Raw genomic sequence first — 12536 nt, forward strand, 5'->3', positions numbered from 1 at the left:
AAATACTTCTTTTATGAAGTTCATTCATCAAAAATTGTTTAAGAGCCATAGGTTCTGGGTGTCCTAAAGCAGGTATACAGAGTCGAAGAAGGAAAGTTTCCTGTCCTGGGAGAGCCACGGTGTTGGAGGAGGGAGGCAAATAATCAAGCAGTAGAGAGCTGTGCAGGAGAGTTAGAATAAAACAAGGTAACTACCGTTATTGAGTATCTGGAATGCTCAATAAATATTAGCTCTTTTCTCCTTAGTAACTTGCAAAGGGAAAAATAGGTACTTAACAGAGAAAGAAGACAATTGCAGGATGGAAAGAATGGGGGGGCAGCAGAGTAAAGATGGTGGTGTGGGAAGACGCGGAGTTAGCGTCTCCCCACAACTTGGGTGCCTGTGTGCCACTGGTGGGGGACTCTGATGGACAAGGAGATGGGAGGACCCCCAAAGTGAACCACTAGAATGTAGGGGGACTGAGGAGGGGAGGAGAAGTGGAGGCCAGACAGGATCAGCACCCCTGAGGCCGGGGAGATCAGGAGAGGCAGGCAGGAGGGACTCTCTGGGAAGAGCGGGAGAGGAGCAGAGGGCGAATACCTGGCCCACTTGGGCCGGGGAGCCTGCTGAGCTCCCAAGCTGGTACCCCCTGGCCCAAAGCCCCATCTGGGCCACGTGGGTCCTGGTAGCAAGGAGGGAGGCCCGAGAGGTCAGGAGAGACAGGCAGGGGAGCCATCAAGGAGGAGTGGGAGAGGAGTGGAGGGCGATTGCCCCACCCACTTGGGCACAGGGAGCCTGCTGGGCTCCCAGGTGAGGTCCCCTGCCCTCTGAGACCAGGGGTGGGGGGCACACCTGGGACCCTTCTGTTCCTTGAGCCTAAGCTCCACCCCCACCCCCACCAGCTCCCAGGGCCTTTACCAGCCCTGTGGGTCCTGAGCATTGGCCCCACCCACCACCCAAACCTTACCCTTGCTTAGGCCCCACCCTCCACAGCCAAGGCCTTCCTCCCCCCCGCCCCTTTTTTTTGTTGCCCCAGGTGGCTTGTGGGATCTTGGTTCATGAGCCTGGGTTCAGGCCAAAGCTCCTGTGGTGGGAGCTCCAAATCTGAACCACTGAACTAACAGAGAACCTCAGACCCCAGGGAATATTCACTGGAGTGAGGTCTCATGGAGTTCCTCATCTCAGCACCAAGACCCAGCTCTACCCAATGGTTGGAAGCCTCGGGCCAAACAACCAGTAAGACAGGAACACAATCCCACTCATGAGAAGAAAAACCAAAACCAAAACCAAAATGAGATGGCAAAAAAATATGTCACAGATGAAGAAGCAAGGTAAAAACCTACAAGACCAAATAAATGAAGAGAAAATAGGCAATCTACCTGAAAAAGAATTCAGAGTAATGATAGTAAAGATGATCCAGAATCTTGGAAATAAAATGGAGGCACAGATTGAGAAAATACAAGAAATGTTTAACAAAAATCTAGGAGAACTAAAGAACAAACAAACAGAGATAAACAACATGATGACTGAAATGGAAAATACACTAGAAGAAGTCAAAAACAGAATAACTGAGGTAGAAAAACGAATAAGTGAGCTGGAAGACAAAATGATGGAAATAACTGCCGAGGAGCAGAATTAAGAAAAAAAGAATGAAAAGAATTGAAGACACTCTCAGAGACCTCTGGGACCACACTAAACGCAGCAACATTTGAATTATAGGGATCCCAGAAGAAGAAGAGAAAAAGAAAGGGACTGAGAAAATATTTGAAGAGATTATAGTTGAAAACTTCCCTAACATGGGAAAGGAAATAGTCACCCAAGTCCAGGAAACACAGAGAGTCCCATACAGGATAAACCCTAGGAAAAACACCAAGGCACATATTAATCAAACTAATAAAAAAAATTAAATTCAAAGAAAATATATTAAAAGCAGCAAAGGAAAAACAAAAAATAATGTACAAAGGACTCCCCATAAGGTTCCAGCTGATTTTTCAGTGGACACTCTCCAGGCCAGAAGGGACTGGCAGGATATACTTAAGGTGATGAAAGGAAGAAACCTACAATCAAGATTACTCTGCCCAGCAAGGATCTCATTCAGATTCGATGGAGAAGTCAAAAGCTTTTCAGACAAGCAAAAGCTAAGAGAATTCATCACCACCACACCAGCTTTACAACAAATGTTAAAGAAACTTCTCTAAGCAGGAAACACAAGAGAAGAAAAAGACCCACAAAAACAAACCCAAAACAATTAAGGAAATGGTAATAGGAGCATGGTACTGATAATAACCTTGAATGTAAATGGATTAAATACCCCAACCAAAAGACACAGACTGGCTGAATGGTTACAAAAACAAGACCCATATATATGCTTTCTGCAAGAGACCCACTTCAGACCTAGGGACACATATAGACTGAAAGTGAAGGGATGGAAAAGGATATTCCATGCAAATGGAAATGAGAAGAAAACTGGAGTAGCAATACTCGTATCAGATAAAATAGACTTTAAAATAAAGACTGTTACAAGAGTTAAGGAGGGACACTACATAATAATCAAAGGATCAATCCAAGAAGAAGATATAACAGTTATAAATGTTTATGCACCCAACATAGGAGCACCTCAATACATAAGGGAAATGCTAACAACCATGAAAGGAGAAATGGAGAGTAACACAATAATAGAAGGGGACTTGAACACTCCACTTATACCAATGGACAGATCATCCAAACAGAAATTAAAGAAACACAAGCTTTAAATGACACAATAGACCAGATAGATCTAATTGATGTTTATAGAACATTCCACCCAAAAGTGGGAGAATACACTTTCTTCTAAGTGCACATGGAACATTCTCCAGGATAGATCACATCGTGGGTCACAAATCAAGCCTCGGAAAATTTAAGAAAATTGAAATCGTATCAGGCATCTTTTCCGACCACAATGTTATGAGATTGGAAATTGATTAAAGGAAAAATACTGTAAGAAACACAAATACATGGAGGCTAAACAGTGCACTACTAAATAACCAAGAGATTGCTGAAGAAATCAAAGAAGAAATTAAAAAATTCATAGAAACAAATGACAACGAAAACACGCCAACCCAAAACCTATGGGACGCAGCAAAAGCAGTTCTAAGAGGGAAGTTTATAGCAATACAGTTTCACCTCAAGAAACAAGGAAAATCTCAAACAGTCTAACCCTACACTTAAAACAACTAGAGAAAGAAGAACAAAGAAACCCAAAGTCAGTAGAAGGAAAGAAATCATGAAGATCAGAGCCGAATTAAATGAAATAGAAATGAAGAAAACAATAGCAAAGATCAATAAAACTAACAGCTGGTTCTTTGAGAAGATAAAATTGATAAACCCTTAGCCAGACTCATTAAGAAAAAAAGGGAGAGGATGCAAATCAATAAAATTAGAAATGAAAAGGGAGAAATCACAACTGACACTGCAGAAATACAAAGGATGATAAGAGACTACTACAAACAACTATATGCCAACAAAATGGACAACCACGAAGAAATGGACAAAGTCTTGGAAAGGTACAATTTTCCAAGACTGAACCAGGAAGAATTAGATAATATAAACAGACCTATCACAAGTAATTAAATTGAAACTGTCATTAAAAATCTTCCAACAAACAAAAGTCCAGGACCAAATGGCTTCACAGGCAAATTCTATCAAACATTTAGAGAAGAGCTAACACCAGTCCTTTTCAAACTCTTCCAAAAAATTGCAGAGGGAGAAACACTCCCAAATTCTTTCTACAAAGCCACCATCACCCTGATACTAAAACCAGAAAAAGATATCACAAGAAAAGAAAATTATAGACCAGTATCACTGATGAACATATATGCAAAAATCCTGAACAAAATACTAGCAAACAGAATCCAACAGCACATTAAAAGGATCATAAACCATGATCAACTGGGATTTATCCCAGGGATGCAAGGATTGTTCAGTATACGCAAATCAATACAACACATTAACAAGTTAAGGAATAAAAACCATATGATCATCTCAATAGATGCAGAAAAAGCTTTTGACAAAATTCAACACCCATTTATGATAAAAACTCTCCAGAAAATGGGCATAGAGGGAACCTCCCTCAACATAGTAAAGGCCATATATGACAAACCCACAGCAAACATTGTACTCAATGGTGAAAAAGTGAAAGCATTTCCACAAGATCAGGAACAAGACAAGGATGTCCACTCTCACCACTCTTATTCAACATAGTTTGGAAGTCCTAGCCTCAGCATTCAGAGAAGGAAAAGAAATAAAAGGAATACAAATTGGAAAAGAAGAAGTAAAACTGTCACTGCCGATGACACGATACTATACATAGAGAATCCTAAAGGTGCCACCAGAAAACTACTAGAACTAATCAATGAATTTGGTAAGGTTGCAGGATGCAAAATTAATGCACAGAAATCTCTGGCATTCCTATACACAAACAACAAAAAATAAGAAAGAGAAATTAAGGAAACGCACTCTCTGTTACCATTGCAACACAAAGAATAAAATACCTAGGAATAAACCTGCCTAAGGAGGCGAAAGGCTTGTACTTAGAAAACTATAAAACACTGATGAAAGAAATTAAAGATGACAGAAACAGATGGAGAAATATACCATGTTCTTGGATTAGAAGAATCAGTATTGTGGAAATGACTGTACTACCTAAAGCAGTCTACAGATTCAATGTAATCCCTATCAAACTACCAATAGCATTCTTCACAGAATTAGAACAAAAAATTTTACAATTTTTATGGAAACACAAAAGACCCCGAATAGCCCAAGCAATCTTGAGAGAGAAAAATGGAGTTGGAGGAATCAGGCTCCCTAACTTCAAATTATACCACAAAGCTACAGTAATCAAGACAGTATGGTACTGGCACAGAAACAGAAATATAGATTAATGGTGCAGGATAGAATGCCCAGAGATAAACCCATGCACATATGGGCACTTAATTTACGACAAAGGAGGCAAGAACATACAATGGAGAGAAGACAGCCTCTTCAATAAGTGGTGCTGGGAAAACTACTGCTACATGTAAAAGAATGAAATTAGAACACTACCTAACACCATACACAAAAATAAACTCCAAATGGATTAAAGACTTAAATGTAAGATCAGACATTATAAAACTCTTAGAAGAAAACATAGGAAAACACTCTTTGACATAAGCCACAGCAAGATCTTTTGTGACCCACTTCCTAGAGTAATGGAAATAAAAACAAAAATAAACAAATGGGACTTAATTAAGCTTAAAAGCTTTTTCACAACAAAGGAAACTGTAAACAAGACAAAAAGACAACCCTCAGAATGGGAGAATATATTTGCAAATGAAACAACAGACAACAGATTAGTCTACAAAATATACAAACAGCTCATGGAGCTCAATATCAAAAAAACAAACAATCCAGTTAAAAAATGGGCGGAAGACCTAAATAGACATTTCGCCAAGGAAGACATACAGATGGCCAAGAGGCACATGAAAAGATGCTCAACATCACTAATTATTAGAGAAATGCAAATCAAAACTACAATGAGGTATCACCTCACGCCACTCAGAGTGGCCATTATCAAAAAATCTAGAAACAAATGCTGGAAAGGGTGTGGTGAAAAGCGAACCCTCCTGCACTGTTGGTGGGAATGTAAATTGATACAACCACTATGGAAAACGGTAAGGAGGTTCCTTAAAAAACTAAAAATAGAATTATCATATGAGCCAGCTATCCCACTACTGGACATATACCCTGAGAAAACCACAATTCAAAAAGAGGCATGTACCACATACAGTGTTCATTGCAGCACTATTTACAATAGCCAGGACATGGAAGCAACCTAAGTGTCTATCGACAGATGAACAGAGAAAGAAGATGTGGCACGTGTATACAATGGAGTATTACTCAGCCATAAAAAGAAATGAAAACTGTAGTTACCTGTAGTGAGGTGGATGGACCTAGAGTCTGTCATACAGAGTGAAGTAAGTCAGAAAGAGAAAAACAAATACCGTATGCTAATGCATATATATGGAATTTTAAAAAAAACTGGTAGTGATGAACCTAGTTGCAGGGCAGGAATAAAGAGGTAGATATAGAAAATGGACTTGAGGACATAGGGTGGGGGGGCAAAACTGGGATGAAGTGAGAGTAGCATCGATGTATATACACTACCGAGTATAAAATAGTTGGCTAGTGGGAAGCAGCAGCTTAGCACAGGGAGATCTGCTGGGTGCTTTGCATTGACCTAGGGGGTGGGATAGGGAGGATGAGAGGGAGGCTCAAGAGGGAGGGGATATGGGGACATGTATATGCATATGGATGATTCACTTTGTCGTGCAACAGAAACTAACACAGTATTGTGAAGCATTTATACTCCAATAAAGATCTATTAAGAAAATAAAGTAAAATAAAACCTCTGCTGAGCACAGGGAATTCTACTCAATACTCTATAATGACCTCTATGGGGAAAGAATCTAAAGAATGAGCTATGTGTGTATATGTATAACTGAATCACTTTTCTGTACAGCAGAAACTAACACAACATCGTAAATCAACTGTACTCCAATAGAAATTTTAAGAGATAAATAAAAAGAACAGGGGAAACATTTCATCCACTAGAAAGCACTGAGGGGGTAGAAGCTCAAAACAGGCTCCGTGGAGGAGAGGCGGGAGGTTTATATGGAAGGGTGGTGACAGATGCGTCATAATTAACACATACGCTTGATGGGCAGGATGCTGTTCTTGGGTTTTTTGCTTCTAATATTTTCCTTCCGCTTTTTCTCTAGGATATCGAGTCATTGATGTCTGAGGGAAATAAGTCTCGGACGGTAGCTGCGACCAACATGAATGAAGAAAGTAGCCGCTCGCATGCTGTGTTCAGCATCATCATCACACAGACGCTGTATGACCTACAGTCTGGGGTGAGGGATCGGGTAGAAGCTTCGGTAGCAGTGAAAGAACCCTGCCTGCATGAGTGAACTGTTTCATGACTGGATTCAGCGCCTGAGAACTTTATGCCAGCTCTTCTACTTACTAGCTGAGCTACTTTGCTTACATCATTTAATTTGTTAGGTCTTACTTTATATATAACATTTAAAAAAAAATCGGATTCCTGGTATAAACTCCCCAGAGAACGTGGTGATGTCACCGTACAGCTTTTAATATGTATCCTTTCATACTGAGATTCCCCCTAAAAACAACTGGGTTTACTTCATAGTCATTAAGGGATATTAAAGAGGAAACTGCAACATTTAGCCGAAAGAAAGCTTTTTCAAACAAAAGAAGGATTTGACCTGAATATGGAGGAATCCTCCTGTCCTGGTATGTTCTCATAGGTGCATAAAAGCTCCAGCTTTCTGACTGTATTCTGGGAAGCCCAGTGCACTTGCTTCCCAACCACAAAACAAAATGCCGCGCTGCTACGCCAACCTAAACGTTGCCGTGAAATTGCTAGTCCAAGAACTCCTCTTACAACTTAAAATCTTCTCGAGGAGCATGCCTTGTTGTAGCGGGGTGGCTTTAGTTGTGGGGCTGACATGTATGTAGGCGTGTGTGCGGTTTCTGCACTCATGTGTGTCGTTCCTCTCGTTTCTCGCGACTAGAATTCGGGAGAGAAAGTGAGCAAGGTCAGCTTGGTGGACCTGGCGGGTAGCGAGAGAGTGTCGAAAACGGGAGCCGCGGGAGAGCGACTGAAAGAAGGCAGCAACATTAACAAGTAAGAGGCTGGTGCAACTCCCGCGTTAGACTGGAACGCCCCACCCAGCTTCTTGTGTGCCTGGGGGACTCGTCGCATTATCAGGGGTCAGGTGGCTCTGCTCACAGAGGGTTCAGAGTCCGTGTAGCTTTCGTGAACTGGGTTGAAGAAAAACATCCACCTGCCTCTAATGAGATGCATGAGGTTTATTTAGTAAAACGGCCCAAACATTGTACAAACACCCAGTGTATCATTGTATAATATAGTCTGAGGTGAACACAAGTTGCAATTTTGTAAATCAAATCATATCTTAAATTTAACTCGTGGACCTTATTCTGAAGAGAAAAATCTGCTTCGAATCCCTCTGTAAGGCTAATACTGTTTAAACATCAATACCTCCCCCCAGAAAGTAACCTTTATTGACGAACTGCCATCCTGAAATCTCACTCTTTGCCTTGAGTGCCTGCAGGATGCCCGGGGATGTGGTGAAGGCTGAAGGGGAGCCAAGGTGCAGGGTGTGTAGGAGTTGGCCCGGTGGACAAAGAGATGAAGGCATTTCACTCAGAGGGCACAGCAAAGGCACCGTAAATGCCCATAATGTGCTTAGAACAAAGCCTGGCACATAGTATACACTGAATAAATATTAATGGTTGTAACTCTTATTTTTATAAGCTGTATAAACAGCATGAGTAGAAAGTAGCTTAGTTTGTACTTGAATTTTTCTGTTGAGACTTAGTAACTTGGGGTTTTGTTTAGGACAGAAGGTGACAAGAGGTCATATAGTCAGGAACATGTTTGTGCAGCTTGCATTTCAAAATGGTACTGGCACATTGTAATTTTACAAAAGTTTACAAAAGTTTAAAATTAGCAGTGAAATATCACCCCCTCTATCAGATGGACAGAGCTGTGCTCACTGCACAGACTGCTGCTTTACGGGGTTAACTTCCAGTCATTCTGTCTCCTGCTCTAATAACAAAGGATTTTGCTCTATTTCATGACAAAGCATTGTAGGAGCCCGGGCAGGCACACAGCTCTGCATTCCAAAATGAGTGCAAGAACCAGGTTGGGGAAGCAGAAATGAGGGTGTGAGGGTGCAGGTACCAAAGAAAAAAGACTGTCACCCCTCCTAGACACTTGTTTACTGGTGCTAAGCCATGCCAGTCCTTTGCCTGTGTCTACACTTGTGGGAAGCCACTGGGAATTCTGTGCTGTGAATTTATGGAAATTTTGAGTACGGCTGGCCTTCGTGTGTAACGATCACTAGTTTCTATTGACCTCTTACTATATGCCAGGCACTGTTCTGATTGCTCTATATGTAATAACTCACATCAGCATCGTGAGATGGGTCTATTATACCCATTTTACAGATGAGGAAACCAAGGCAGAGAGCAGTGAGATAATATATCCAGGGTCACAAAACTCTAAGCGTGGATCTTAGACTTGGTTGTAGGCAGTTTGTCTCGAGAGCCCAGGCTCACCCCACGGCTGTACGTGGGGTGCCAAGTGTTCTGTTTGCCGGGAAGAGTCCTGACTGATACTTTTTTTTTTTTTTGGTGGTACGCGGGCCTCTCCCCACTGCGGCCTCTCCCGTTGCGGAGCACAGGCTCCGGACGCGCAGGCTCAGCGACCATGGCTCGCGGGCCCAGCCGCTCCGCGGCACGTGGGATGTTCCCGGACCGGGGCACGAACCCACGTCCCCTGCATCGGCAGGCGGGCTCTCAACCACTGCGCCACCAGGGAAGCCCCTGATTGATACTTTTGTCCCAGAGGAAATATTAATTGTGCCCCCTTCAATTTGGGCCCTAAATTATGTAGTGTCTCAAACTGGACTACCTCAAGGCCACATGATAACATGATTCAGGTACTCCAGCTACTGGCTCTTTTCCATTATTTATGACTTAATGGATTGAATGGCATTCTCTTAGCTTCCTACTGTCTTTCCTTAGTTATATACTGGCTCTTTCACAAATGGATGTGTGTATTTCTTACTACTAGTCTGTGAGATATCTACATTTTTATGGTTCTTTTTAGTTTTGGGGGCACTTTCATATGCATTATTTCATGTGATGTTCATTATATGTTCATCTGTGTAAAGATGAGGTTGGAGATATTTAAGTAGTATGAATAAAAGCTGAGCAGACGTTTATTAAGCCTCTGCTCTGTGTCTGGCACTGCATCAGATGTGGGGATGCAAGAGGAACTTAGATATTGTTGTAGACAGAATATTGCTTGCCTGTCCTCCAAATATGTCCGGGTCCTAATTCCCAAAACATGTGCATATTTTACCTCACAAAGGGATTTTGCAGATGTGATTAAGTTAAAGATTTTGAGATGAGAAGGTTATTCGGATGGGTCTGATGTAATCAGAAAGCTCCTTATAAGTGAAAGAAGGAAGTGGCGGAGCCAGCGTCAGGGTGACACGGGTGAAAAAGACCTCCCAGTCCATTGCTCGCATGAGGACGGAGGAAGGGGCCGTGAGCTGAGAGACGTGGGCACCTGTAGAAGCTGGAAAAGGCAAGGAAACGGTTCTCCCCTCGAGCCTCCAGAAGGCACGTAGCACTGTCAGCACCTTGGTTTTAGCTCAGAGAAGCACATCCTGGACTTCTGGCCTCCAGAACTGTAAGATGATACAGTTGTGTCGTTTTAGGCCACTGTGTCTGTGGTTATTTGTTACAGCATGATTGCTGCCCTCGAGGAGCACGTAGGTTAAGATACAGTAAGTTACTTCATCCAAAAAAGCAAAAGAAGGTGGGGGGATTTTCTTGAGCAGGTAATGTTGAGAAGCGCTACATCACCCAGCATTGAAGCATGTTTTTTTAGGACACATTTGCCAGCCTGTGGATGTTTGCCAAGCTGGTCTTGTGCTTTTCCCAAAATAGCTGGCTCGAAGGGAGTGGAGCTGTCTCTGAACCCTTTCCCTTGAACCTTATTAGTCCAGGGCTTTTTTCTTTACCCCACACATCTCTCTCAGCTCCCTGAGTGGGTGCATATGTGCCGGGAACCCACCGTGGGTCCAGGTCTCCACCAGGTGTCCTCCAAGTTCTCAGCATGGTCATTGGTACTTAGTCACTGAATTGATGGGACATCTTCTCACAGTAGGACCATGTCATGGTCTGCACAGCTGTCTTAGAGACCTTTGTAGAAAGAGAGGCCCATAGTCCTTTACCTGCAGTTCCAAAATCCAAAGTGCTCTGAAAACCAAGTGCTTTTCTGATTTTCTTCATAGCTCACTTGTTGGTGAACCCTCACCTGAACTCTGATGAGGTCTTTATCTTCATTTATGGTCTTTGTTTTTCATAAGTTTAGCTGCAGAAATGTTCATGAATTTTACTATGGCTGCTGTCCCAGATCCCACCAGTGGCCATGGGTAAGTGTGTGCACTGAACTTCCTCAAATCCAAAATATTCTGAATTTCAAAACACGTGTGGCCCCAAGGGTATCCAATAAGAGATAAATGGACCTGCACTTTTTTGTTCCGTTTAGCATATATGTGTTGAACACCGACTGGGCATAAGAAGAAAGGGATGAGTAAGATCAGACCCTGGCCTCAGGAAGTTCAAGGTCCAGTGGGGAAGGAGACCCTCGAAGGAGTGATATTGATACATTAACTGCCATAGAAACTGACACACAGGGTGCGGTGGGGACATGGGTGACAACACAGCTGGCAGGTTTGTGGGAGGCTTCCCAGGGAGACACGGGAGCTTCTTAGTTACAGAAACTAGGGGTGTAACCTTTCTGTGTCTCAGTTTCCTCACCTGTGAGACGTGGATGAGCAAACACAGTGAGTAAGGCTGTCGTGGGGATTAAATCAGTGACGACTTGTAGCTTAGAACAGGCCTGCCTGTAGTGAGCTCTATGCAAGTGTGGACCAGTAAAATAAATAGTATAGTGAAACTGCTGCCTGACAGTTCCACAAATGGTTTTTTTAAGCCTTAAAATCAGTGCCCAGTGGAGGGCTAGAATTAAAGAAATCTCTGACATGTTTCCTAAGCTTTTTCTCAGCCTCCTACTGCGGCTTCTTTATATGGAACATTAATAATCCTCTTAAGCAGACCTGCCAGGGACTTCTCACAGACATTAGTGTCTGCTTAATGGGCTATGGATTTAGGGGCTTCATCTCTCCTTAAGCTCTTAAGAGCTTTACAGCACACGTTATTCCTTCCCGCGGAGAGCTAAGGCACTGTGTGGCTGTACCGCCGAGGCCTGTTCAGGGCTGGGGAGGGATAGTCATCTGCAGACCATCTTCACAGGGGGCACGTCCGGGAGTCTGTCTGCTACTCCTCCGTCTACTGAGGGCAGAAGGACGAAGCCTCTCCCTGCTCCTGGAGACTGGCCGGTTCAACTTCTCTGAGAACTCACTTAGATCATGGAACACCCTCTAATACCCCTAGGAATGTCATTGAAAACGGTTCTGTATTATTCTCAGCAGTGGCCAACCGTTAAATGCCAACAGGATTCATCTAATGAGTATCTTCCCCCGTCTCCTTTCCATTTCAATGACTGTGGTTAATAATAAAGTATATGCTAAACATTTCCAAAAATGGCCCCTACTGAACAGTTGTTTGAGGGATATTAATATATGTTACTCCTAGGATTCTGTCATATAATTTGTTTTAATAACTTGTAAGCACAGTGTTTCTAGTGTTTCATGTGACTCGATCCTTTTGTTCTTCTTGAGCACCCTCCATGACTCCTGTTCACTTCCTCTCGGCAACCTCATTTCAGTGGGTTTTTCCTGCAGAACTAAACATGAACTTGTACCAGGGGAGAATAAAAGTGGCCTGCCTTCTGTCCATTATTCAAGGGCGGGTGGGGGTCCTTGTTAATTTACCACTTGTGCATTGCAGGGTCCACA

General features: G+C 42.7%; 1 protein-coding gene across 21 annotated transcripts in view; it reads left to right on the forward strand.

Moving 5' to 3' along the window:
• KIF13A (kinesin family member 13A) overlaps positions 1–12536 on the forward strand; it is a 212761-nt gene that overhangs the window by 132507 nt on the left and 67718 nt on the right. For all 21 annotated transcript variants that reach the window (XM_067006712.1, XM_067006714.1, XM_067006713.1 and 18 more), the window contains 2 exons: positions 6774–6908; positions 7590–7702. In XM_067006712.1, the coding sequence (XP_066862813.1) occupies positions 6774–6908; positions 7590–7702 (248 nt within the window). The remainder of the gene's footprint in view (positions 1–6773; positions 6909–7589; positions 7703–12536) is intronic.

This window comes from Kogia breviceps, chromosome 10 (genome assembly GCF_026419965.1).
Source record: "Kogia breviceps isolate mKogBre1 chromosome 10, mKogBre1 haplotype 1, whole genome shotgun sequence".
Lineage (NCBI taxonomy): Eukaryota > Metazoa > Chordata > Mammalia > Artiodactyla > Physeteridae > Kogia > Kogia breviceps.